Source organism: Dryobates pubescens, chromosome 3 (genome assembly GCF_014839835.1).
Source record: "Dryobates pubescens isolate bDryPub1 chromosome 3, bDryPub1.pri, whole genome shotgun sequence".
NCBI classification, from domain to species: Eukaryota; Metazoa; Chordata; class Aves; order Piciformes; family Picidae; genus Dryobates; species Dryobates pubescens.
Window position 1 is genome coordinate 13,513,765 of NC_071614.1, and position 25,207 is coordinate 13,538,971.

Below are 25,207 nucleotides of genomic sequence, written 5' to 3' on the forward strand. Positions count from 1 at the left end.
TTTTAGGAGTGTGCTTTTTTTGCACTTAGCTTCAACCTACACTTACTGTTGCAACTGCAAATATCTAAGTGTATCCCCCCCCCAAAAAAAAACCCCCACAACCTTTTACAGGCTTACAAGAGAATTGTATAATTCTGGGATGACCTCACAACTTGTCTCTGTGAGGATCTTTGTGACAATGAAGCACAAAAGTCTCTCAAGCACTCATTAGCACTAAGCAGAGGTATGAAACCCCACGTCCCAAATATATTACCAACACCAGTTAAAAATCCCACTGCCAACAACTTCAAACCATCTGCAAGCCTGAAAACAAGGCAAGATCTACTAAATGAGGCAAAGTGTCATTCCTTTTTAAACCAGCTTCTCCTGCTTGCTGGCTGATGAATCACAGAATTGTCAGGGTTGGAAGGGACCTCAAGGATCATCCAGTTCCAACCCCCCTGCCATGGCCAGGGACACCTCACACCACAGCAGGTTGCTCACAGCCACATCCAGCCTGGCTGCAAAAACCTCCAGGGATGAGGCTTCCACCACCTCCCTGGGCAACCTGTGCCAGGCTCTCACCACTCTCATGGGGAACAACTTCTTCCTATTTTCTAATCTAACTCTCCTCCTCTAGCCTTGATCCATTTCCCCCAGTCCTATCACACCCTGACACCCTAAAAAGTCCTTCCTCAGCTTTCTTGTGGCCCCCTTCAGATGCTGGAAGGCCACAAGAAGGTCTCCTTGGAGCCTTCTCTTCTCCAAACTGAACAACCCTGGCTCCCTCAGTCTGTCCTCCTAGGAGAGGTGCTCCATAAAGATCAAGATGACTCCTTCCATGCTGTTGGGACAGCAGTGGATGGAATCTGCATCCTACCCCAAGACCAGCAGCATGAATGGCTCTGAAGAGGTGGCTGTGTGCACATGCAGAGCCAGGCCAGCTCTAGAAGCAGCCTCTGTTTCAGGTGCTAGCTGCAGCGTGAGGAAAGCTCCTGAGAAGACACAATGCAAATCTGAGCCTAACTAGGGCAGTGGATATCAAACACACCCACACTTCACAGCCCAGGGAGCTGCAGTCACAGGTATTCAAACAGATCAAACACAGCCAGGAGCTGCTCAAGCTGTAAAAAAATAACCCAGCTACCAATCCACACAGGATCCTCACATTTGACTCTCCTTTTCTTCCTGTCTGAAAACCCTCCCTAACACTGAAAAGGCAAAGCCTGCCAAAGCCTGGAGTCTGAGAGCGCTTTGAAAGAAGTCCAAAATAAATGTGCTTTAATATGGCTGACTCAGTTGGAAATCAGCAGCCAGAAACCTGCTGTTAAACAAAATCTGAACTTCCCCATACTTCATTTCACATTTTTAGCTCTGTTTCCCATGCACAAGTTCAAAGCTACCTACAACACAGAGCGAGTAGCAACCAACCCCATCTCCACATCCCACGGCAGCACCGCAGCCAGGAGCTGCTGCTGCTGTACCAACTCACAAGGTAGGAACAGAAGCAAATTAGTAAAAGGCAAAATATTCCACTAATAATAGGGTGCTCTCCAAAACACACCACTCACTGCCTCCTGGAAAACACTGCCAAGAGAGTAAGAGCTGAAAAACATCTAAGCTCTTTGACAGCAATGGCTTTCCCTCATAACAAAGTGTTCCAGTGTGTTAAATAGAAGAGAAACATAATCCTAAGAGGAGAATAATCCTAAAAGGAGGATCAGCATCAGGGTACAAGCATTAATCAGCATCAGGGTACAAGCATTAATTATTAATTCACAGGAAAACCCCCAACTTCCAAACATTCTCCCCAGCAGGTTGTGGGATTAGGTTTCCTTTTGGAGCTCTCTCTCCCTGATGCTGGTAAAGGTCAGGGCTCGAGCATGAAGCAGAGCAGGTTTTGCACTGCAAATGGAATTGGTTCCAACCCCCACTTTGATGTGAACTATTGTAATTTCTGTAGCAATCCAGATCACTTTCAGTGGTTCTCACACACTTCCCACAGGCATTCATTTCATTGTCAGCAAGTAGGAAGATGGATATGGACCTTACCAATCCTTACAGACACAGTGGCTTCTGTTTAGCACTGTAGATCCATAGAGATGTTGCATGCTTCTCTACACACATCCCCACCTCGTTAACTGATAGGAAAGAACCTTTCTCCTTACATATTCAGAGATCTTCCATGTTAGAAACAAGTTCTGCCCCATGAGGGTGGTGGAACACTGCAGCAGGCTGCCCAGGGAGGTGGTTGGGGCCCAACCCTGGAGATATTCAAGGTGAGGCTGGACAGGGCTCTGGGTAACCTCATCTAGTGGAGCATGTCCCTGCTGAGTGCAGGGGGTTGGACTGGATGAGCTGTGGAGGTCTCTTCCAACCCAGAGCATTCTAGCATTCTATGCTCTGACCTCAAGGGGAATGCAGTGCACTCAATGGGGAGTGTAGTGCACTGTTTGTCAGACACCACAGCCCAAAGCTGCTACAGCCCAAGTTTAGGGGGAGCAAGGTGGTTGACTGATACCTTCTGCTGTGCTGTGAGGGAGGATTAGAAGCATCAGGGAGGGAAGCAGCAGCACTGCCGCAACAGCTTCATGTTCCTACCCCTGCCAACAGCAGCACTGTCCAGAGCTGAGGTTTGCTCAGGCTTCAGAACTGTCAGAACACTATCAGAGAATGGATCTTCCCCTGGATTTTATTTCAACAAATAAGCCTTTCTCATGGAACTCTATGTTGCTTCAGTGAAGATTGTGTTCCTACTCAATTATGTAATTGAGCTAATTAATTCTGTAATTGCCATACCTGAAGGGATCCTGCAGGAAGGCTGCGGAGGCACTTTTCATAAGGGTGTCTAGGGACAGGACAAGGGGGAATGGTTTGAAGCTGAGGCAGAGCAGGGTTGGACTGGAGCTGAGGAAGGTGGTCGTCAGTATGAGGGTGGTGAGACTCTGGAACAGGCTGCCTAGGGAGATTGTGGCTGCCCCCTCCCCATAGGTGCTTAAGGCCAGGCTGGATGAGACTCTGGGCAACCTGGGCTAGTGGGAGGTGTCCCTGCCCATGTCAGGGGCTTGGAAGAGAAGACTCATGAGATGCTTCCCCACCTGAGCTGTGCTACGAAGGCTTAGATTAGGAAAGCCAGATCCTTAAGGAAGGTTTCAAGCAGAATGTATCACAGGCTGCTTGTGACCTAGAACAGCTACCAGCTGAAGTTCAGGTAGTTATTTTTAACAGGGTTTTAAATAGCTTGTGCTTTGTGCATCCACCAGACCTCCACTCTGCTGCATCAGAGAACAAAAACAAACCCTCTGGTCCCATCCTTAAAGAGGCCATTGCCAGAATCCAATAAAGGACCATTGGGAAAATCCAACTCAAGTGAATCATCACAATGACAAGGGAAAAAAAGTTACCTATTTTTCAAAATTTCCCTCTTTTGGTACTATTTTCATTAATTTCTTTCCAGGCTGATGTGTAAAATACCTGCTGCTGCAAAGCAATCAAATTACTAACTCTGTGGTGGAGACAAGACTCTCTCTTGGAGGGAGACCTACATGGGGATAAACTCACTGACACAAGAAGTGTTTTCCTGTTCTTCCAGTCAAAGCTTTTGTACATGAGAGAGGGCTCTGGAGAGAGCTGCACTGTCTCTCACACTCTGACAGCCATAAAACTCAACCAGCCTGCACTGCAGTTTGGATCCTTCCATCAAAGTGAGAGAATGCAACTCCCCAAACATTTCTCCACATCAAAACTCTTCAGCAGCTTGGTTCCCCACAAACTTCCCCAGCATCTCACAAGAGTCTAAAGAAAGGATCAAAGGGGGGAAAAAAGAACTAATAATAAAGATCCCACCTAGGTAACTGCACCCAGAGAGCAGGACCCCTGCCTCATGTCATGGAAATGTTCAGCCTTGCCAGGGCGCAAAGGGAGTTGCAGGAGACCTGGAGAGGGACTTCTAACAAAGGCATGAACTGACAGCACAAGGGATGATGGCTTCAAACTGGAAGAGCTGGATTTAGATTGACCATTAGGTAGCAATTCTTCCCTATGAGGGTGAGGAAGCACTGGAACAGGTTGCCCAGAACAGCTGTGAAGGCTCCAAGCCTGGGAGTGTGGAAAGCCAGGCTGGCTGGGCCTTGAGCAAGCTGGGATAGTAGGAGGTGTCCCTGCCCATGGCAAGGGGGTTGGAATTAGATGATCTATGAGGTCCCTTCCAACCCAAACCAGTCTGTGATTCTACAGAATTCACATTAAGAGAGTGAGTTACTAAGTGAGACTTGAAAGAATTTGCCTCCTGAATGCCAAACCTAAGCTCCCCTCACTAGGTCCCTGATGTGTTTGTTCTTTTACAGAGCCCTTGTAAGAGCTGTAGAAAACCCTAAACACATTTATTGTTGCTATCAACGCTTCCTTTGAGAAGTGATTGCACTTCATATACATTTAGAAATGCCTGTTACTATTTATTACCTATCAGTCCTAATAGCTATGCCCTAAGAGACTAACAAAGCTTTTACTCCCATGCACCAAAATGCAGCCTTGCTCCAACTGCCCTCCCCTGAGCAGCAGCAGAATTCAGTAAACAAGTAAACACATTTCCCATTTCAAGTCCACTCAGTTCTCCACCATACCAGCACCATGCTGAGCTCTGGCTAGAGTGACACTCAGAAGGAATTCCATTTGTCCAATGGAATAAGCAAGGAGCCATGCAGCAAGCTTCCCACTTTCTCTCTGTGCAACACAGCTTTTGAAAGCTCCTGCTGCAGGTGGAATTGTACAGGGACAGAATGTAACCAGCACCAAAACAAATATACCTTGGAATGAACCTTTTCAGGTGAACTGCTATACAAAAGATGAAGTAAGAAATTCCTCCTACGCATTTAAGAAGAGAAAATTAAATGTTTCTTCTGTTGTCAAACACAATTGAATGCCACAACCTTAGATCACATTGGAACCTCACAGCACCTTCAGTAATTCACAAACAGGACAGTCTCCAAACCTCAAATCCCCTTCCCAACTCCAATACTCAATGAAGGAAACACTTTCACAAATCCTGTCTTAAGATCTTACTTTAGAACCTGCTTACTGAAGCATTTACTGGCAAAATGTTCCAGCCACTACAGGGTATCTCTGAGGGACCTGGAGTCACCTGAACAGAGCACTGAACAGAGCAGAGAAGCAGCTCCATTCTAGCAATGCCTCCTCAAGCAGTAAAGAGACACAGATGTGAGCAGCACCAACGTGTAAGGGAAGCCTGCATGCAGCTTTAAGGATCTGTTGAAGTAATACCATCACCTACCCCTCCCTCCCCCATGCATTTCCTCTCCTTTTACAAATGACAAGATGTAAAGCAGATTTTTTTACCTAGGGTTTCCCCTCAGTGCAGCATGGTGTAGAGCATTAAAGCCATTGTTGTTGGTAATGGTAACATCTGCTCCAGCTTCCAGCAACACAGCCAGGATGTCATCACGCTTCTTGCTTATGGCATCATGGAGTGGAGTGTCCCCTTCAGAGTCCTGCAAGCAGAGCAGCTCACATCAGTCTTGACATCCATCCACAGCAAAGGGAAAAACATGCTTCAGTACTACTGGGAAAATTGACTACACAAAGCAGCTCCTCAGACCTCAGTGAGGCTCTGCGCAGAGCCCAGAGCCAGCTCCTTTTTCTGCTCTTGCTCTGGGTTTTCCAACCCTTCAGGGAGCTACCCAGGGCTCGGTGCTTACATTACCACCAGACCTCAAGCATGCCCTGCATCTGCTAGGACTCAAGACACTGGTACAGACATCAGCTTCTCCCTGCCTGCCTCATACCCAGATGGAGCTGGTGCCTAAATTACAATTTATGAGTAACAGAAGGGCAGCAACAAAAACAAACAGAGATGATCAGTCTTGCAGGGGGAGAGAGGGATCTTGGAGTGATGAAGGAAAGGACTGAGCTAGCCACTAACCATGCAAGAGACCAGAGTGTGACATGAAAACATAGGCACATCAAAATAAAATGCAGCCCAAGTAATGAACTCAGGCACTTGGGCTGTTTTAAGGGCAAAAGATCACTTTCCATGAAGCAAAGGCCAATGTCATAAGCAACAAGAAGCTTAAAACTCATTATGGCTAAGCCCAGATGAAACAAGGGCCATGGAAATCCAGCAGGCAAAGGCTCTGTATTTTTAGCTTGGCTTTTTGGCTTTCAAATACCCCAAATAAGGGAAAAATACTTTACACTCCTAGAAGCATTTTGTACATTTCTTATCCAAGGACTGAAATGCCCTGTGATAACAGTGAGAAATCACAGCCATGGAAGCTTATTTGCTGCTGCACAGGCAAAGCTCTCTAGATTTATGCTTCCAGTAAAATCCTAACTGCACAGAAGTCAGGAAGTCTTTTGTCACTGACTCCACTGCAAACCAACACAGGAACTGAGCAGCGCACTGATACAAAACCAGATCTTTACAGAATCAAAAGCTGCCAGACAAAACTGGCCAGAATGTGGGAACACTTGGAGAGGTTTGCCAAAACCAAATGATATCATTTTGATTTGGTTTAATTGATCCTGTTCCCTGAATGTACTGCACTCAGCAGGGACATCCTCCACTACAGCAGACTGCTCAGAGCCCTGTCTAGCCTCACCTTGAACACTTCAGGGGTGAGGTCTCAACCACCTCCCTGGGCAACCTGTTGCAGTGTTCCAGCAGCCTCCTGGTGCAGAACTTGTTCCTCACATCCAATCTCAATCTGCTCTTCCCCCATTTCAAACCACTGCTCCTCATCCTATCACTGCAGGCCTTTGGAAAGTCCCTCTGCAGCCTGCAATCCTTAATGGACCATGGATCCCACTGAGGGAAAGTGCTGTTGAAGGCAATGTGCTGCAACTGTGTCTTGATCTGCCCAGCACATTTCAAACCTGCCTGTGCTGAGCTGGTTTGCTAATGCAGTGCACCTGGCTGCACTCAGCTCCTGGCAGAATGTGGGTACCTGCTTATGTGACAGCAGTTTCTCCTTTACCTTCTCAACAGGAGGTTGCAATCACCTGTCAGCTTCTGCCACATTCATTATGGATCAAACTCCCTGTGAAGTTATGGGACTCTGTGCATGAGGGATTTTTGGATCAAAGGGTGACATTTTCAGAAGAGAATCTGGCTAAACAATTCAAGCAGAGAGAGCCAATTCTGGAAAAAAGCCTTCTTCTAACAAAACCTAGCACAGCAGCACCAGCCAAAAACTGTAAAGCTGTGCCTTGTAGAGGGAACAAACAGCTGTGGATTCCACAGAGAAGGAACTAATCTGAAGAGAAAGTTAACAATTACATATAACTAGTCTGAAGATACTACTTAACATCAACTGCCTAGAATAACTCAGGTGCTTATCTAGCTGCCAAGGAAACAGATTCAATAGCACTTTAATTAGGGCTGCACACACACTGGAGTAGAGGCTGGGACAGAGACCTCCACAAGATCCCTTCACAGGATCACAGAATGTTAGAGGTTGGAAGGGACCTCCAGAGATCACCCAGTCCAAGTCCCCTGCCAGAGCAGCATCACCCAGGGCAGGCTGCACAGGAAGGCATCCAGGTGGCTTTGGAAAGGCTCCAGAGAAGGAGACTCCACAACCTCTCTGGGCAGCCTGCTCCAGGGCTCTGGCACTGTACAGAAGTTTCTCTTGAGCTGAAACCTTCTCTGTTCAAGTTTGTCTCCATTGTTCCTTATTGCTGTGCACCACCCACAAGAGCTTGGCCCCCTCCACTTGCCCCCCAGCCCTCAGCTATTGAGAGACATTGATCAGATCCCTCTCAGCCTTCTCTTCTCCAGAGTAAACAGCCCCAGGGCTCTCAGACTCTCTGCACAGGGGAGATGCTCAAGTCCCCTAAGCATCCTCCTGGCTCTCCCTTGGCCCCTCTCCAGCAGGTCTCTGTCTCTCTTGAGCTGGGGAGCCCAGAACTGGAGACAGTGCTCCAGGTGTGGTCTATCACCTAGCACAAAGCATCTCCATATGGCAAGTCAGAATTCAGCAGCTACAAAGTGCCCCCACAGCAGTGTTTACTTCACCTGGAGACTGGGATGGCAGCCGAAGTCCAGCAGCGTCTTCACCACCTGCAGGTGCCCCTTGTTGACGGCGATGTGCAGCGGGGTCTGCCGCCGCTTGTTGCGGGCGTTGAGGTCGGCGCTGCCGCGGTGCAGCACCTCGATCACGGCCCCCTCGTCACCAAAGGCTGCGTGGTGCACGGCCCTGTCCCCATCTTTGTCCTGAAGCAGAAGCAGTCATTTCAGCCATTTCCTTAGCAGTCATTTTCTCTGCACCTGAACAAGACTGCAGTGCAGAACTGGGCATACTGGAGTTCTTTGAGGGGAAGGAAAACGAGCCAGGCTGCCACCACTGGCACCTCTCACTAGAAGAGTGGCTCAGACAGCAATCAGGATGCAGTCTGCCTGTACCTAAACACACAGACTCACTGACACCTGATACTCTCTGCTATTGCCCTGAAGCTGTGTGTGATGTGCTCATCACCAAGTCCCAGAGATCTTTGTTGGACTGAGTCCAACCATCAGCGTGAGACCAGCATCAGAGCGATTTGGGTTTCCACCACAAAGGAAGCACTGCCACAAATCCCCAACCAACAACCACCCAACCACAGACAAAACCCAGCTCCCCACAATGTTACCCTCAGCAAGCCAGGACAACTCTTCCCTGCAGCCCAGGGGTTACACATTCCAAAGCCTGGTGTAAGACTCCAGGGTTGCCTTCTCCATACAATGAAGCCAGGATTCACTAGGTTTTATTTCATGTGCCTTGGTTTAAAGTTGTTAAACCTTTTCCAAAGGAAATGTTGGATTGACACTGAAATCTATTAGAATTTCATAGAATCTACAGAGAGGACCTTATAGATCATCCAGTTCCAACCCCCTGCCATGAGCAGGAACACCTTCCACTAGCCCAGGCAGCTCAAGGCTTCATCCAGCCTAGCCTTGAGCAGCTTCAAGGAGGGGGCAAGCCACAACCTCCCTGGGCAGCTTGTTCCAGAATCTATCACCCCCAACCTGAAGAACTTCCTCCTCAGCTCCAGTCTAACCCTGCTCTTCCTCAGCCTCAAACCATTCCCCCCTTGTCCTGTCACTGGACACAGGAAAAATCCCTCTGCAGCCTTCCTGCAGGATCCCCTCAGGTATGGCAATTGCATAATTAATTAATACAATTACATAATTAAGTAGGAACACAGAGTTCCATGAAAAAGGCTTAATTATTGAAATAAAATCCTGGGGAAGATCCATTCCCTGATAGTGTTCTGATAGTTCTGAAGCCTGAGCAAACCTCAGCTCTGGACAGTGCTGCTGCTGGCAGATGACCAGGGGTAGGAGCATGAAGCTGTTGAAGCTGTGCTGCTGCTTCCCTCCCTGATGCTTCTAATCCTCCCTCACAGCACAGCAGAAGGTATCAGTCAACCACTGAAAAGGGCAGCTTTGGTTCCACAGTACAGCTGAAAAGCAGTTTAGACCAGTTTGGAACAGTGCAGGCTATGAAGCAAGCAAAGCAAAACTCAACCTGCACATCTCACAGGATGCTGACAGAATTTTCTCACAGGCACTAATGCTAAACACCTGAAACAAAAGAAACTCCTCCATGTGGGGTGAAGTTAAAATATTCCAACAGCCTAAGGAAGTGGCAGCAGAGCTGGCAGTCCCCACTCCAGGATTCCTATTGCTTTGTTCTCCAACTTGCATTAGGTAAGAATGGAAACTCTTCTCCTAACTGAACACTACAAGAGCATGGCCAGGATCTAAGCTTGAAGATACAGCATCCAACATCAGCTTTGTCTCTGAACCACACAGTTGGCTTTTAGGTTGCAAAAGGCCTTCGAGTCCAACCTACTAAGCCTGCTGCATGGCCCTCAGCACCACATCTACACAGCTTTTAAACACCTTCAGGGATGGGGACTCCACCATGGTCCCTGGGCAGCCTGTTCCAGTCCCTGAAAACACTTCCTGGGGAGAAACTGTTCCTAAGGTCCAACCTAAACATCTCCCCTGGCAGAACTTCAGGACACTTTCTCTCATCCTACCACTTCTTCCCAGGGAGAAAAGCCCAACCCTCACCTCACTGCAACCTCCTTTCAGGGAGCTGTAGAGAGCAATGAGGTTTCGCCCTCAGCCTCCTCCATGCTGAACACCCCCAGCTCCCTCAGCTGCTCCTCCCCAGCCCCCTCAGCTGCTTCTCCCCAGCCCTCTTCTCCAGACCCTTCCCCAGCTTGGTTGCCCTTCTCTGGACCTGCTCCAGCCTCTCAATGCCCTTCTTGGAGTGAGAGGCCCAAGACTGAACCCAGCACTCAAGCTGTGGCCTCCCCAGTGCCCAGCTCCTGCTGGCCACACCACTGCTGCTCCAGGCCAGGCTGCTGGTGGCCTTCTTGCCCACCTGGGCACCCCCTGGCTCCTCTTCAGCCATACTGAACAGAATATTGCATTTTACAGTTGAAATAAGGGGCTCCAGCCCCTGCAGTCAGAGACTAGCTCACACAGCTCTGTTACACCAGCACTGTACTGGACCTAACTGGAGGAGCCAAACAATCAGGTATTGATCCTTTGCAACACTGCCAGCAAGAGGCCAGCTTGGAAGCATCTCCCCAGCCTGTCACTCACATGCACATCTAAGAAGGCTCTCCAGTAGCTCTGTTTGCTTCAGCAGCAAAGTGTAAGCATTAAGGAAGTTGTGCAGCATTACCTCTGCCTCCACATCCACGTTCTGCTTCAGGAGCAACTTCAGGATGTCGACGTGGCCGTTCTGACTGGCGGCCTGCATCGCCGTGTGCCCAGCACACTGCCCGTTCACCTGCAACACAGCAAGCCCTTCAGACCAGCTGCAGGGGACACCCCCACACCCATCAGACCCCTCAGCAGGACACTCCCAGTTGTGTGAGCAAGCCTCACACAACTGCATGCACAGGAAAGCAGCAAGGGAACAACAACTAGCTGCCTTTCTAGCACAGATGGATTGGATTCCCAGAGTCACAGCTTGCACTGGGTTGGAAGGGACTCTCAAAGGGCATCTTGCCCAATCCCCCTGCACTCAGCAGGGACACCTCCAACCAGATCAAGGGCGGCCACATCAAGTCTGATCTTCAATGTCTCCAGGGATGGGGCCTCAACTGCAGCCCTGGACAGGCTGATCCAGTGTCTCACCACCCTCACTGTGCAGAGCTTCCTCCTGATGTCCAACCTAACTCTGCCCTGCTCCAGTTCCAAACCATTGCCCCTTGTCCTATCCCCACAGGCCCTTCTGAACAGTCCCTCCCCAGCTTCCTCTAGGTCCCCTTCAGATACTGAAATGCAGCTCTAAGGTCTCCCCAAAGCCCTCTCCTCTCCAGGCTGAACAGCCCCAATTCTCTCTGCCTGTCTTCTAAATCTCATTTCATTTCTATAGCATTAGTTGGATTGAAGGGAGAAAGAAAGGGATTTACTTCAAACATTAAGACTTTAACAATACTTGGGATTAAAACCTTTGGCTTCTGGGCTACTGTAAAGACTTTGAGAACAGGTCCCAGAATCATAGACCAGTTTGAGTTGGAAGGGACCTTAAAGGCTATCTAGTTCCACCCTCCTTGCCATGGGCAAGGACACCCTCCACTAGCTCAGGCTGCTCAAGGCCCAGCCTTGGTGGATTTCAACACCTCCAGGCTTGGAGCCTTCACAGCTTCTCTGGCCAACCTGTCGCAGTGCTTCCCCATCCTCATGGGGAAGAATTGCTGCCTAATGGCCAATCTAAATCCAGCTTCTTCCAGTATGAAGCCATCATCCCTTGTACAGTCATCACTCCATGCCTTTGTCACAAGTCCCTTGCCAGCTCTCCTGTAGGTCACTCCAAACACTGGAAGGCCACTCTAAGGCTGCCCTGAAGCCTTTTCCTCAGGCTGAACAACTCCAACTCTCAGCCTGTCCCTACAAGGGAGGTTCTCCAGCCCTCTGATCTTCTTTGAGGCCTCCTCTGGACCTGCTCCATCAGTTTCATGACCTTCTTGTGTTGGCAGCTCCAGAGCTGGGCACAGCAGTCCAGGTGAGGTCTCATGGGAGTGGAGCAGAGGGTGGGAAACACAGCAGAACAGCAGCAGTTGTCTGCCCTGCACTGTATTGAAAGAGATTTCCTAATTTACACAACAGCAGGAGTCAGTCTGAACAAAATGCCAGGTCCTGTACCACCTCAAGCTGCAAATCAGTCCTCAGAACTGATGGAGTTTAGTCTCTTGTCTGCAAGAACTCCTGCTGCTGTAGTGAGAGAAACCTCTGAGAGTGATTTACAAACAGCTTCCCTGAACCAAACCTTCAGCATCCACTAAGCTTATTCTTAGGCATTGTTTCAGGCATTTCAGAGTGAGGTGGTCAGACAAGCTGGTGAAAGGAATGTGACAGAACAGGCTGGGTGTTTCCCTGGGGAGTTAAAACACCAAGATCCACAACAGCAGCAACAAATCCCCAAATCCACCCTACTGCCTCCTGTGCACCCACACTGACACCACACACAGAGCACACCAGCTGAAGACCTTTCACCAACAGAGTTTGGTCCTCTGCCCCAGTCCTGGCAGGCAGAGGCTGGAAGGTATTTCAGTTCATGGTAGACAACAGAACTCAACATCTGTCAGCCAAGGAAGGGGGTGGTGCCTTATTTTCACACACCCTCAACACATTTCATAGGAGAAATGGGAAAATCAGAGAACTGTTTGGGTTGGAAAAGCCCTCTGAGAGCATCAGCTCCAACCATCAACCAACACCACCAAGGTCCCAAGCACCATGGCCACAGGTTTCTGGAACACCAGAAGGGATGGGGACTCCACCACCTCCCTGGGCAGCCTGTGCCCATCTTGTACTCTTGCAATCTGACCACTCTTGCAGCAAGCAAATTTTTCCCCATCTCCAACCTAAGCCTCCCCTGGCACAATTCCAGGCCATTTCCCTCTCCTATCACCTGAGACTAGGCAGAAGAGCCCAAGCCCCAGCTCACTGCAGCCTCCTCTCAGGGAGCTGCAGAGAGCAATGAGGTCTCCCTCAGCCTCCTCTTCTCCACACTCAACACCCCCAGCTCCCTCAGCTGCTCCTCCCCAGCCCTGTTCTCCAGACCCTTCCCCAGAGCAGAGAAGAGGCACTGGACCCAGCTGTAGTCCTGTGCACATTACTGAGTGGCAAGGAGTATCCAGGACTGTTTTTCTTTCTTTAGTGTTACAGGTCCCCAGGAGAAGTCCCCCCCAGCCAGAACACTCACATCCACATCTGGTCTCTTTAGCAAGTCTTCCACTTTAGCAACATCTCCATTGGCAGCAGCTTTAACCAGTTCTTCATTGAGATCTCCAGATTCCTGGGTTTCAAATAACTTCTTCAATAGCTGGGACAATCTCTCTGTTATTAAACAGAAGCCAAGATTACAACTTTCAGCTCAGCAGAATAGCAAAGTATCGGCTACAGTCATGATGTTTCTCAAGGCAACACAGAAACCCCTGGGAGAAGGCAGCTCTAGGCCACTCAGCTCCAGTACCCCTCAGACAGCTGAGACTGGCACATCAGGCACTTCAGCACAAGAGTGACTGACCACAGACAGCTTGGCTGCCACAGAACACAGCGAAACCTACACTCATTTGTAGCTTGAGAATTCATAGGTTCATAGAACAGTTTGGGTTGGGAGGGACCTTGAAGCTCATCCAGTTCCAACCCCTGCCATGGGCAGGGACACCTCCCACCAGCCCAGCTTGCTCAAGGCCTCATCCAGCCTGGCCTGGAACACCTCCAGGGAGGAGGCAGCCACAGCCTCCCTCCTCTTCCTCATCTCCAGTCTCAATCTCCTCTCTCCCAGCTCAAAGCCATTGTTCCTCATCCTGGCACTCCCAGCCCTTGGCAAAAGTCCCTCCCCAGCTCTCCTGCAGCCCCTTCAGGTACTGGAAGGCTGCTCCTGGAGCTCTCTCTTCTCCAGGCTGAGCAGCCCCAACTTTCCCAGCCTGTTCCCACAGTTGAACTTCTCCAGCCCTCTGATCATTTTGTGGCCTCCTCTGGACCCACTCTGACAGTTCCATGTCCCCTCTGTGTCCTGTCCTCTGTGATCTGAAACCAAAGTAGATTACTCTCCTGGCCAGGTTTCTGGACACTGTGACTGTGTCTTTATTGAGAACACTCTCTGTACCTCTATCTCCCTAGAAAATGAAAACACAACAACTGTGTAGAAAAGGCTGTTGGCATTAAAGCAAACACATGAAGGGCACAATAAACCTAGCTGTGACCAATCCCAAGGCAAGTCTGGTTGAACTGATCTGTGAAACAGCCAACAGAACATGAAACACACCAGACACCTTCTGCCTCACTGGATGAATGAGAGCAGGTCACACAGGACTGAAATGTGATTACCTCAACACAGAGAAGATTCCCACAGTCACCAGTGGGAATGTCCATCACTCTGAATTGTACAACAAAAAATGTGATGAATGGGAATACCCTGAGTAACAGCTTGCAGCAGATCCAGCTGTTGAACAAGGAGTCTGCCAGCTCCAGCCAGGGACATTCTCTTCATGCCATAGTCTCCTCTAATCACTTTGTTTCTAGAGCAGACCTCCCCAGACATCCCTGCACCCTGGACAAACTGAACTCCAAACTCCATTTGGAGTTTTTCCACCTGATCAAGCTAACTCCCACCTCCATCTCCACACCAACTGAAGCTCCTCCTCAGATCCTCCTCAAAGGTGTAACATCTCTTAGTCCACCCCCAAGCCTTGCACACAAAGAAGGGGTTAGTGTTCACAACCCATTAACACAAACACTTCCCAGACACACTGCTGCTCATGCTTCAGACTTACCACCAGATGCATTACTGATAGCAGATCCTGCTGATGCCACCTTTGAGACAGCTGCTGGATTGTATGTCCAAGATGTTCCACAAACCTCTACCTTTAAGTCACTGTCTGAATAGATCTGCTGGACTCGACCAACCTTACCCAAAGTCTGCATTAAAGAAAACATCAACTGCAAACAATGCTGAAGATCAAGTGGTTAGCAATCTGCATGTGCTACAGCATGGCCCAGGTGTGATGAGTTCCCCTGCTCAGCAGGCCACCACTGATACCTTGAGCTAAGGTTCAGCAGGCTGAGCAGGTTATTCCATCTGAGTAGATATTCCATCACCTTTCATAGAATGGTTTGAGTTGGAAGGGACTTCAAAGCTCATCCAGCTCCAGCCCCCTGCCATGGGCAGGGACACCTCCCACCAGCCCAGCTTGCTCAAGGCTTCATCCAGCCCAGCCTGGAACACCTCCAGGGAGGAGGCAGCCACAGCCTCCCTGGGCAACCTGTGCCACAGTCTCACCACCCTCACTGCAAAGAATTTCTTCCTCATCTCTAGCCTCAATCTACCCCCTCCCAGCTCAAAGCCATTGTCCCTCAACCTGGCACTCCCAGCCCTTGACAAAAGTCCTTCTGCAGCTGTCCTGTAGCCCCTTCAGGTACTGTAGGGCTGCTCTAAGGTCTCCCTGAAGCCTTCTCTTCTCCAGGCTGCACAGCCCCAACTCCCTCAGCCTGTCCCCACAGGGGAGGTGCTGAGGTGCTCCATTAGTCATGTCTCATGCTTTAAATAGAAGATGGACAGTACAAAAGGCACCAAAGCAGTGAAGACAGGGTCAGAACAGCCATGTGGAGTGCTGGTGACACCGTCAGCCTCACCAGGCAGGAAACACACTGCCTTTGAGGAAACACTTTGACTCCACCACCTCCAGCCTTGACTGCCAGTCACAACCAGAACCCTGAGCCCAGTTATTCCAGTCAGCCCCCAAGCACACAGCTACTCACCGGGAGCATGGCTTCAGCCCACTCTCCATGGCCCCTCTGGAGCAGTTTAATCCTCTCCAGGTCATAGCACACCTGCACAAGGTCACCCACTTGAAACTGAGAGGTGCCTCCCTCAGCGCCCTGAGCGGCATCTCCGCTTCGCACCACGTTGGCCTTGGTGAGCACAGCTGGGTTGAAGGTCCACCTAGACAGGGAGCCATGCAAAGAAGAGTGTCAACATGCAAGCTGAAATAAAGGTTTAAGAAGAATCTGTTGGTCAAGACTCTGCTTGTATGCCTGCAAGCTTTCTGCAGGTGGATAGCACAGCTGCTTGTCTGTGGGCAACCAGCTCCAGCGCAGTAAAGTTTTCCTGTGCCGCTTCAGTTGATTCAGATTTGCTGTGCAGGCTGTTCAGAGGATAAGGAACTGGCTGGGTGGTCACACCCAGAGGGCAGTGCTCAATAGCTTGAAATCCAGATGCAGTGACAGTGGTGTCCCTCAGGGACTGAGACCTGCACTGTTTGATATCTTTTATCACTGCTCCAGCCAGAGGGCTCCAGGCACCAGCAGCACTGTGCAATGGCACCAAGCTGAGTGGTGCTGTCCATGTGCCAGAGGGGCAGGAGGGCATCCAGAGGGACCTGGACAGGCTGCAGAGCTGGTGCCCAGGTGAACCTCATGAGGCTCACCAGGAGCAAGGGCAGGTCCTGCTCCTGGGCTGGAACAATCCTCACTATCAGCACAGGCTGGGGGAGGAGGGGATAGAGACAGCCCTGAGGAAAGGGACTTGGGGGTGCTGGTGGGGGAGAAGCTGGCCAGTAGCAGGCAGTGTGAGCTTGCAGCACAGAAGGCCAAGGGCAGCCTGGGCTGCATCTAAAGCAGTATGGCCAGAGATGGAGAGAGGGGGAGACCTGCTCTGGGGAGACCTCACCTGCAGTGCTGTGTCCAGCCCTGGAGCCCTCAATACAGGAAGGACCTGGAGCTGATGGAGAGGCTCCAGAGGAGGCCACGAAAATAATTAGGGGGTTGGAGCAGCTCTGCTATAAGGACAGGGTGAGGGAGCCAGGGGTGTTCAGCCTGGAGAAGAGAAGGCTCTGGGGAGACTAAGAGCAGCCTGTGGTGACAGGTTGGACTCGATGATCCTCGAGGTCTCTTCCAACCTTAGTGATACTGTGATAGTCTGTGATACAGCCTGCCAGGACCTGAAGGGGCTGCAAGAAGTCTGCAGAGGGACTGTTTCCAACGGCCTGCAGGGACAGGACCAGGAGCAATGGCTTCAAACTAGAGCAGAGCAGATTGAGATTGGATGTGAGGAACAAGTTCTGCACCAGGAGGGTGGTAGAACACTGGAACAGGTTGCCCAGGGAGGTGGTTTTGACCCCATCCCTGGAGATATTCAAGGTGAGGCTGGACAGGGCTCTGGGCAGCCTGATCGAGTGGAGGATGTCCCTGCTGAGTGGAGGGGCTTGGACTGGATGAGCTTTGGAGGTCTGTGATCCTGTGATGCTCAGGGGTGCCTTCAGAGAGGCACATTTGTAAGAGCAGAGAAGAACTATCCTAAGGTGAATCAAGCTGACAGCAACATAGTCTTGAGAGCAGCTCCACGTGCAGAGGAGGACAGGCTTGGCTCACCCAGGACTGGACAGTCAGGAAACATACTGGGAGGATGAGGGAATTCTGCCCCCTCCTTCAAGCTCAAAAGCTCCACCACTCAGCTATGAAAACACTCCTCTCACTTAAGGAGATGTCCACATCCTGTTGCTTTGTACAGTCCAGCTGGTGTGAAGCACTCAGCTGGCTCTGTGAGGAGCTGCAGTCCAACGGACTCTATGGTGACCTCTCCTGTACGTGCATTTGGTCTGGGGTTTGCTTTCATTCAACTACCTGAACTCTGTAAAGGCCAGGCAGGGAACCACATGCAGCCAGGAGAGCCAAGAGCAGCTCCTTCAGCTTGTGCCAGCTGGGAAAGCAGCTCTGGTTTGCATTACTTTGCAATGGTAACCAACAGTATCTGGAGGGAAAGTCTGAGTGAATAATGCCTCGTGAATGCTTTCTGGACAAGCTGCACAGGTCAGGCTCCAGATAAAACTGAAATGAAACTCATTCATCAGCTGCTTTTGAAAGATAAGCCAAATGCTTGAGAGCAACACAACACAAAAGCATGTGGACTTATTGGCTCTGAGCCAGCTACAGGGCTGGGTTTGAATCCTCTTAGCATGGATGGAGCTCATCAAACTTCAGACCTAAACTACTCGCAGGGAGTGGCTTTGGCAGCAGCTTCCCCAACACTTTCCCTTCTTGGTGTACATTCACATGGAGTAACATTCCTTGGGTTAATACAACACCAGATGCAGACCATGCTGAGGTCACTCCACATTAGACAAGATCCCCAGCACTAAAACTTTGCCACATGCCCTCTTAATCCTTATCCAGAAGCCCCTCACAGCATGGCTGTTCCCAGGGCTCCTGAAGCCAGGGGATGCTTTGTAATGAAAAAGAAGTTACTGCTTAAATACTACACAGGATCAGAGGATGTCAGGGCTTGGAAGGGACCCAAAGAGATCATTGAGTCCAACCCCCCTGCCAGAGCAGGACCACACAATCTAGCTCAGGTCACAGAGGATCCAAACTACAACAAGCTTACACTTTGGAATGAAGTCCGTCCAGAAGATCATTCCTTATTTTGGACTCTGATTTTCCCCACGAGAGGGGCAACAAGCTTCCTTCTCCCATGAAGCCAGCTCTAAGGCCAAGCCCTGAGTCTGTGTTGCAGGAGGAGTGCAACTACTGCACTGATTAGGCCGCACCTCGAGTACTGTGTCCAGTTCTGGGCCCCTCAGTTTAGGAAGGAGGTTGACTTGCTGGAACGAGTCCAGAGAAGGGCAACAAAGTTGGTGAGGGGTTTGGAACACAGCTCTGTGAGGAGAGACTGAGGGAGCTGGGGTTGCTTAGCCTGGAGGAGACTCAGGGGTGACCTTATTGCTCCCTGAAGGGAGGTTGTAGACAGGCAGATGTTGGTCTCTTCTCCCAGGCAAGCAGCACCAGAACAAGAGGACACAGTCTCAGGCTATGCCAGGGGAGGTTTAGGCTGGAGGTTAGGAGGAAGCTCTATACAGAGAGAGTGATTGCCCATTGGAATGGGCTGCCCAGGGAGGTGGTGGAGTCACCATCACTGGAGGTGTTCAGTTGGAGACTTGATGGGGTGCTTGGTGCCATGGTTTAGTTATTTAGGTGGTGTTGGATTGGTTGATGGGTTGGACATGATGATCTTGAAGGTCTATTCCAACCTGGTCTATTCTATTCTATTCTATTCTACTCCAGAGTGTCTGTCTGGGTATTAGACTACAGCAGGCATCTGTTTGTTCAAGAAGTCTTAGCAGAGGCAAAGGGAGGGGGAATGCTGCAGGTACCGAGGGAGGGGAGGTGCTGCAGGCCGGGGCGCGCCGGGGCGCGCCGGGGCAGGCCGGGGCGCGCCGGGGCAGGCCGGGGCGCGCCGGGGCAGGCCGGGGCGCGCCGGGGCAGGCCGGGGCGCGCCGGGGCGCGCCGGGGCAGGCCGGGGCGCGCCGGGGCGCGCCGGGGCAGGCCGGGGCGCACCGGGACAGGCCGGGGCGCACCGGGGCGCGCCGGGGCAGACCTGTTGCCGCTGGGGTACTGCACGACGATGTCGTGGTCCTCGTCAATGCCACAGACGGTGCCGGTGGTGGTGAGGGTCTCGAACATGCCGTCGGTCCAGCCCCCATGGCCATGCTGCAGCGACTGCACGATCTCCAGGTCCAGGTCGATGTTCACCAGGTCACCTATCTGCAGCCCGCCGGGGTTCCTGTTCCCGTTCTGCTCACCTGCAAGGCAGAACGGTGCTGCTGGCACGACCACGCGCGGCTCCCACGCTACTCAGAGAGGTTAACTCGTGGCTCTGGACTCCTCTGCCAGCTGCAGTGGTGAAAGGCAGGGGACAGGTACAGAAGAACCTGTGCAGCTTCCCTAGGGAGGTGCCTGGGGCCCCTTTCCTGGACATTCCCAGGAGGAATGGAGCAAAACTAGAAGAGGGGAGACAGAGACTGGATGTGAGGAACAAGTTGCTCCCTATAAGGGTGGTGAGAGCCTGGCACAGGTTGCCCAGGGACGTGGTGGAAGCCTCATCCCTGGAAGTTTTAAGGCCAGGCTGGATGTGGCTGTAGGCAACCTGCTGTAGTGTGAGGTGTCCCTGCCCATGGCAGGGGGTTGGAACTGGATGGTCCCTGAGGTCTCTTCCAACCCTGACAATTCTGGGATTCTATTCCAGGTGAGGCTGGACAGGGCCCTGGGCAACCTGATCTAGTGGAGGATATCCCTGCTGACTGCAGGGGCTTGGACTGGATGAGCTTTAGAGGTCCCTTCCAACCCAAACCATGCTGTGATTCCGTGAACCTCTGGTCACAGACTTCTGCTTTTCTTGTTGAGCTGAAGGCAAATAACAACACAGCTGGCAGTGCACTTGTGCCAGGCTCCACTCTGGGCTCTAACTGGGATGGTGGCAGCTGTCACAGAGGGTGAGACACCTCAGTAGAGCTTTTCAGCTCTGGTACATTTGAGAGAGTCAGCCACAAAGTGCCTCCTGTGCCAGACTCCACCTCACATCCTGTGTCCAGCCCTGGAGCCCCCAGCACATGAAGGTCATGGAACTGAGTCACCATCCCTGGAAGGGTTCAAGAGGGGATTGGATGTGGCACTTGGTGCCCTGGTTTTATCATGAGGTCTGTGGATAGGTTGGACTTGATCACCTTTGAGGTCTCTTCTAACCTTGGTGATTCTGTGTGACAAAGACAACCTGAGGGCTGGAGCACCTCTGCTGTGAAGACAGGCTGAGAGTTGAGGCCTGGAGAAGAGAAGGCTCCAGGGAGACCTCACAGAGCCTTCCAGCATGTGAGGGTGGGCTACAAGACAGCTGGAGAGGGACTTTTAACAAAGGCATGGAATGACAGGATGAGGGCTGGTGGCTTCAAACTGGAAGGAGTTGGATTTAGATGAGACATTAGGAAGAAATTATTCCACATGAGGGTAGTGAAGCACTGGAACAGGTTGCCCAGAGAAGCTGTGGAGGTTCCAAACCTGGAAGTGTTCAAAGCCAGGTTGGGTGGGGGCTTGAGCAAGCTGCTCTAGTAGGAGGTCTCCATGCTCTATGACAGGGGATTTAGAACTAGATGATCACAGCTCACAGGATGTTAGGGACTGGAAGGAACCTCCAGAGATCTTCCAGTCTAACCCCCTGCCAGAGCAGGAGCATAGAATCCAGCACAGGTCACACAGGAACACATCCAGACAGGGCTGGAAAGGCTCCAGAGAAGGAGACTCCACAACCTCTCTGGGCAGCCTGGCTCCAGGGCTCTGGGAGCCTCACAGTCAAGAAGTTCCTCCTCCTGCTGAGGTGGAACATCCTGTGCTGCAGTTTCCATCCATTGCCCCTTGTCCTATTCCAGGGTGCAACTGAGCAGAGCCTGTCCCTGTCCCCTCCCTCCTGACCCCCAGCTCACAGCTATTGATAGACATTGATCAGATCCCTCTGAGTCTTCTCCTCTCCAGACTAAACAGCCCCAGGGCTCTCAGCCTCTCCTCCCCAGGCAGTGCTGCAGTCCCTTCAGCATCCTTGGAGCCCTCCCTTGGACTCTCTCCAGCAGATCCCTGTCCCTCCTGAAGGATGCAGTATTCCAGGATCCCTTCCAAACCCAAGCATTGCAGGACTCTGAGCCTCAAGTCACTTCAGGTGGTGGCTTTAGGGCCATGAACCATTTGTCTCTCTGACATTTGCCACTACTGACATTTTGGTGCTACCATTCGCAGTCACCCTTAATGTGGCTAGCCAAGTACCTCTTAACCTCCTTCTTCCTAGCCCAAGTAAGCCCAGCTGCTCCTCCTTGCAATTCATGTTCTCTCAGTCTCTTAACCCTTTTAGCAGGCCACCAGCAGAATCTCTACATCCTCCCAACACTGGAAGGGGAAGGAAAAGCAGACAGATGGGAGAATGACACAAACTGGACACAGAATTCTAGAGGCAGCTTCATCACCACTGAGAAGAGTGGGACAACAACTTCCCCTCTTCTTTTGCCCACCATCCTCCTAACATAACCACTCTGAACCTGCCCCACTTGCAGTGATGTCACAGAATCAGAACTGTCAGGGCTGGAAGGGACCTCAAGGATCATTCAGTTCCACAGCTCCCACCAGCCCAGCTTGCTCAAGGCCTCATCCAGCCTGGCTTTGCACACCTTCAGGTAGGAGGCATCCACAGCCTCCCTGGGCAACCTGTGCCAGTGTCTGTGTTTTCTGCATGTAGCTGACTTTTAGGGTGCTGTCATATTTGACTGTGTGAGCCCCTAAAGATACTGTGAGACTGTTCTTTAAGATTTCTCCTCCCACTGTATTGGGTTCCTCTTAATGGGTGATGGTTACCTCAGTTGGCCATTCTTGCTGCACTGTGTGCCATCTTTGTTAGAACTTCTCTCTGCCTTCTGAGCACAGCTCACAGATCCCTTCATGCTGTGAACTGAAATCTACACTTGCATTCAAAGCCAGAGAGGCTTTTTTGATACTGGGACAGGGACCTAACTACCATGGAGTAGTTGGAGCACACCCCTGGGACTGATGTGGTTCACTGCCACATTGGTGACCTTGAGGATGAGACACAAAAAAATCCCAGACAACCTGCAGGTGACAGCCAGTTGGCAAAGAGCTGTGGTTTGAAGCAGAGCATTCAGAAAAACCTTGAGGAAGTGAAAGGTTTGGTGCATGGAGACATCAGAGGGGTGGAACTGGATGAGCTTTAAGGTCCCTTCCAACCCATTTGTGAAACTATGATGCACAATACTTGATAATTAGGTTGCAGACTCTGGTCCTGCCTACAGCCCAGGTCTTTGCAGCAGCTGATAGAGAGCCCCTGCTCAGATTTCCCAGCACAGAGCAGTACAAGCACCAAGCACCAGGCTGGGTTACATGCTTGAATGGCTTCAGTTCACAGCCATGTAACTGCTGCTTCACTGAACAGCTTGGAGTACTTAACAATGCACAGCAATCTTGGGCCCTTTAGAAATACACTGCACAGGGCATGGGACTCAGTCTGTTACTTACTCAACACTTAGCAGCTCCCTGGCCATCCACTTGGCACATGGATGCCAGGGTATTAGGGCTACAAAGATGCTGAGGGGCCTGGAACATCTCCCTTACGAGACAGAGAACTGAGGCCTTTTAGTCTAGAAGAGAGCAGACTGAGGGAGATCTCATCAATACTGATCAATACATAAAGGGTGGCTGGGAGGATGGGACCAGGCTTGTTTCAGTGACAAAACAAGGGGTATTGGCCACAAACTTGAACATCAGAAGTTCCATCTGAACATGAGGAGAGACTTCTTTAATGTAAGGGTGCTGGAGCCCTGGAGCAGGCTGCGCAGAGAGGTGCTGGAGTCTCTGAAGACTTTCAAAACCCACCTGGACATGTTCCTGTGTGGCCTTCTCTAGATGCTCCTGCCTTGGCAGAGGGGTTGGACTGAATGATTTCCAGAGGCCCAGAGCAGTCTCACAACTGATCATTAATGCACAGAAGTGCTGCTGCTTGCATTTCACCAGCAAGGACATTTCAAAAGGAAAGAGCAATTCAGAGTAAGTACAATCAACACACAGTAAGATAAAGCATCTTCAACTCACCCAGCACTGGACAATGGTCCCTGTAGAATGAGCCTCCCTTGGCATCTTGGACACATTTCAGGTCAGACTAAAGAGAGAGAGAGAGATTGAGACAACTTCAGTCCTGACTGAGCCTGCAGGTTAGCAGAGGTCAGCAGAACCAGAACTGACAGACGGATGTTGGTCTCTTCTCCCAGGCAAGCAGTACCAGAACAAGAGGGGACAGTCTCAGGCTGCGCCAGGGGAGATTCAGGCTGGATGTTAGAAAAAAGTTCTATACAGAAAGAGTGATTGCACATTGGAATGGGCTGCCTGGGGAGGTGGTGGAGTCGCCATCACTGGAGGTTTTTAGGAGGAGACTTGACGGGGTACTTGGTGCTGTGGGTTAGTTGCTTGGGCGGTGTTGGATTGGTTGATGGGTTGGACGCGATGATCTTGAAGGTCTCTTCCAACCTGGTTTATTCTATGTATTCTATGTATTCTATGAAACACACTGCAGTGAGAAGAGCTGCAAGGGAGGTGAAAGATGAATCCAGGGCTGATGCACATAACCACAAACACTCCCCAGTGCAAGCATTTTAATAGCCTTTACCAGTACACAAAAGGCTCCAAGGGATGAGCCATTTTCAACTCCAAGAAGGGTGCCAGAGTAACACAGAGCTGCTTTGCACTGTTCTAGGGAGTTACATTCCCCTTCAAGAAAGAAAATTCTGCAGACACAAGCAAGGAAACAATCTCAGCAGACAGTGCTTGAGGCCACAGCCTTTCCTGCATCCATGATTTCAAGGCCCCTTTTCCCAGCCCTTCCTCACAGACAGATCTTGGAATTAGAGGAGAAAACCTGGCAACCAAATTCCACAAAATGAAGACTTTCCAATTCAGAACACCCAGAAACCTAAACACCTAAAACCCCAAATGAACAACAACCCCCCCACCCCCAGCACCATGCTGAGCTAAACTTGGCCCTTTGAAAGAGAGACCTACAGCTCATCCTCAGGACACTGTCTGGTAGTATCTGGGAAGCAGCAGTTCCAAGTGTGGTAACCAGCTCCTATTCACCAAGCCAGCAGGGTTCCTGCAAGTCTCCTTTCCTCTGGCTTATTCCCTTCACAACCCCTAAAGGCAAACAGCCACCATCTGCCATTGCTCCTTGAGGAGCAATCCTCAGCAGACAAAGGGCATTTTGTCTGCATGAGGAGCTGGGAAGGAGATAGGAAACTGTTTGCACAATGTGCCTGAATAATCTATGGGAGCAGGGAGGAAACAAGAGGACAGCTGGTGGTTATAATACAGCCAACCAGAACTAAACAAATGTTTTCCCTACACCTAAGATTCATGGGCAGAGTGTGCTCCTCCAAAAGGACTGAAAACATGGAATGGGTTGGGTTGGAAGGGACCTTAAACATCATCTAGTTCCAACCCCCTGCCATGGGCAGGGACACTTCCCACCTGGCCTGGAACATCTCCAGGGAGGGCACATCCAGTTGCAATCTGTGCCACTTCCTCACCACTGTCACTCTAAATTTCCTCCTCCTCCTCTCCAGTCTCAATCTCCTCTCTCCCAGCTCAAAGCCATTGTCCCTCATCCTGTCACAAGCCCTTGTCACAAGTCCCTCCCCAGCTCTCCTGGAGCCCCTTCAGGTCCTGGAAGGCTTCTCCAAGGACTCCCTGCAGCCTTCTCTTCTCCAGGCTGAACAGCCCAAACTCTCTCAGCCTGGCCCCACAGGGGAGGTTCTGCAGTCTCTGATCATCTTGGTGGCCTCCTCTGGACCCTCTCCAGCAGCTCCAGGTCCTTCTTGTGCTGGGAGG

The 25,207-nt window shown here is 50.9% G+C and overlaps 1 protein-coding gene across 4 annotated transcripts in view; it reads right to left on the reverse strand.

The window, feature by feature from the left end:
• Nucleotides 1-25,207, reverse strand: part of MIB1 (MIB E3 ubiquitin protein ligase 1) — a 93,385-nt gene that overhangs the window by 43,111 nt on the left and 25,067 nt on the right. For all 4 annotated transcript variants that reach the window (XM_054179680.1, XM_054179679.1, XM_054179681.1 and 1 more), the window contains exons 5-12: nt 23,420-23,486; nt 19,380-19,584; nt 15,767-15,950; nt 14,782-14,926; nt 13,206-13,339; nt 10,677-10,784; nt 8,012-8,209; nt 5,335-5,486 (exon numbers count right to left, since the gene is read on the reverse strand). In XM_054179680.1, the coding sequence (XP_054035655.1) occupies nt 5,335-5,486; nt 8,012-8,209; nt 10,677-10,784; nt 13,206-13,339; nt 14,782-14,926; nt 15,767-15,950; nt 19,380-19,584; nt 23,420-23,486 (1,193 nt within the window). The remainder of the gene's footprint in view (nt 1-5,334; nt 5,487-8,011; nt 8,210-10,676; nt 10,785-13,205; nt 13,340-14,781; nt 14,927-15,766; nt 15,951-19,379; nt 19,585-23,419; nt 23,487-25,207) is intronic.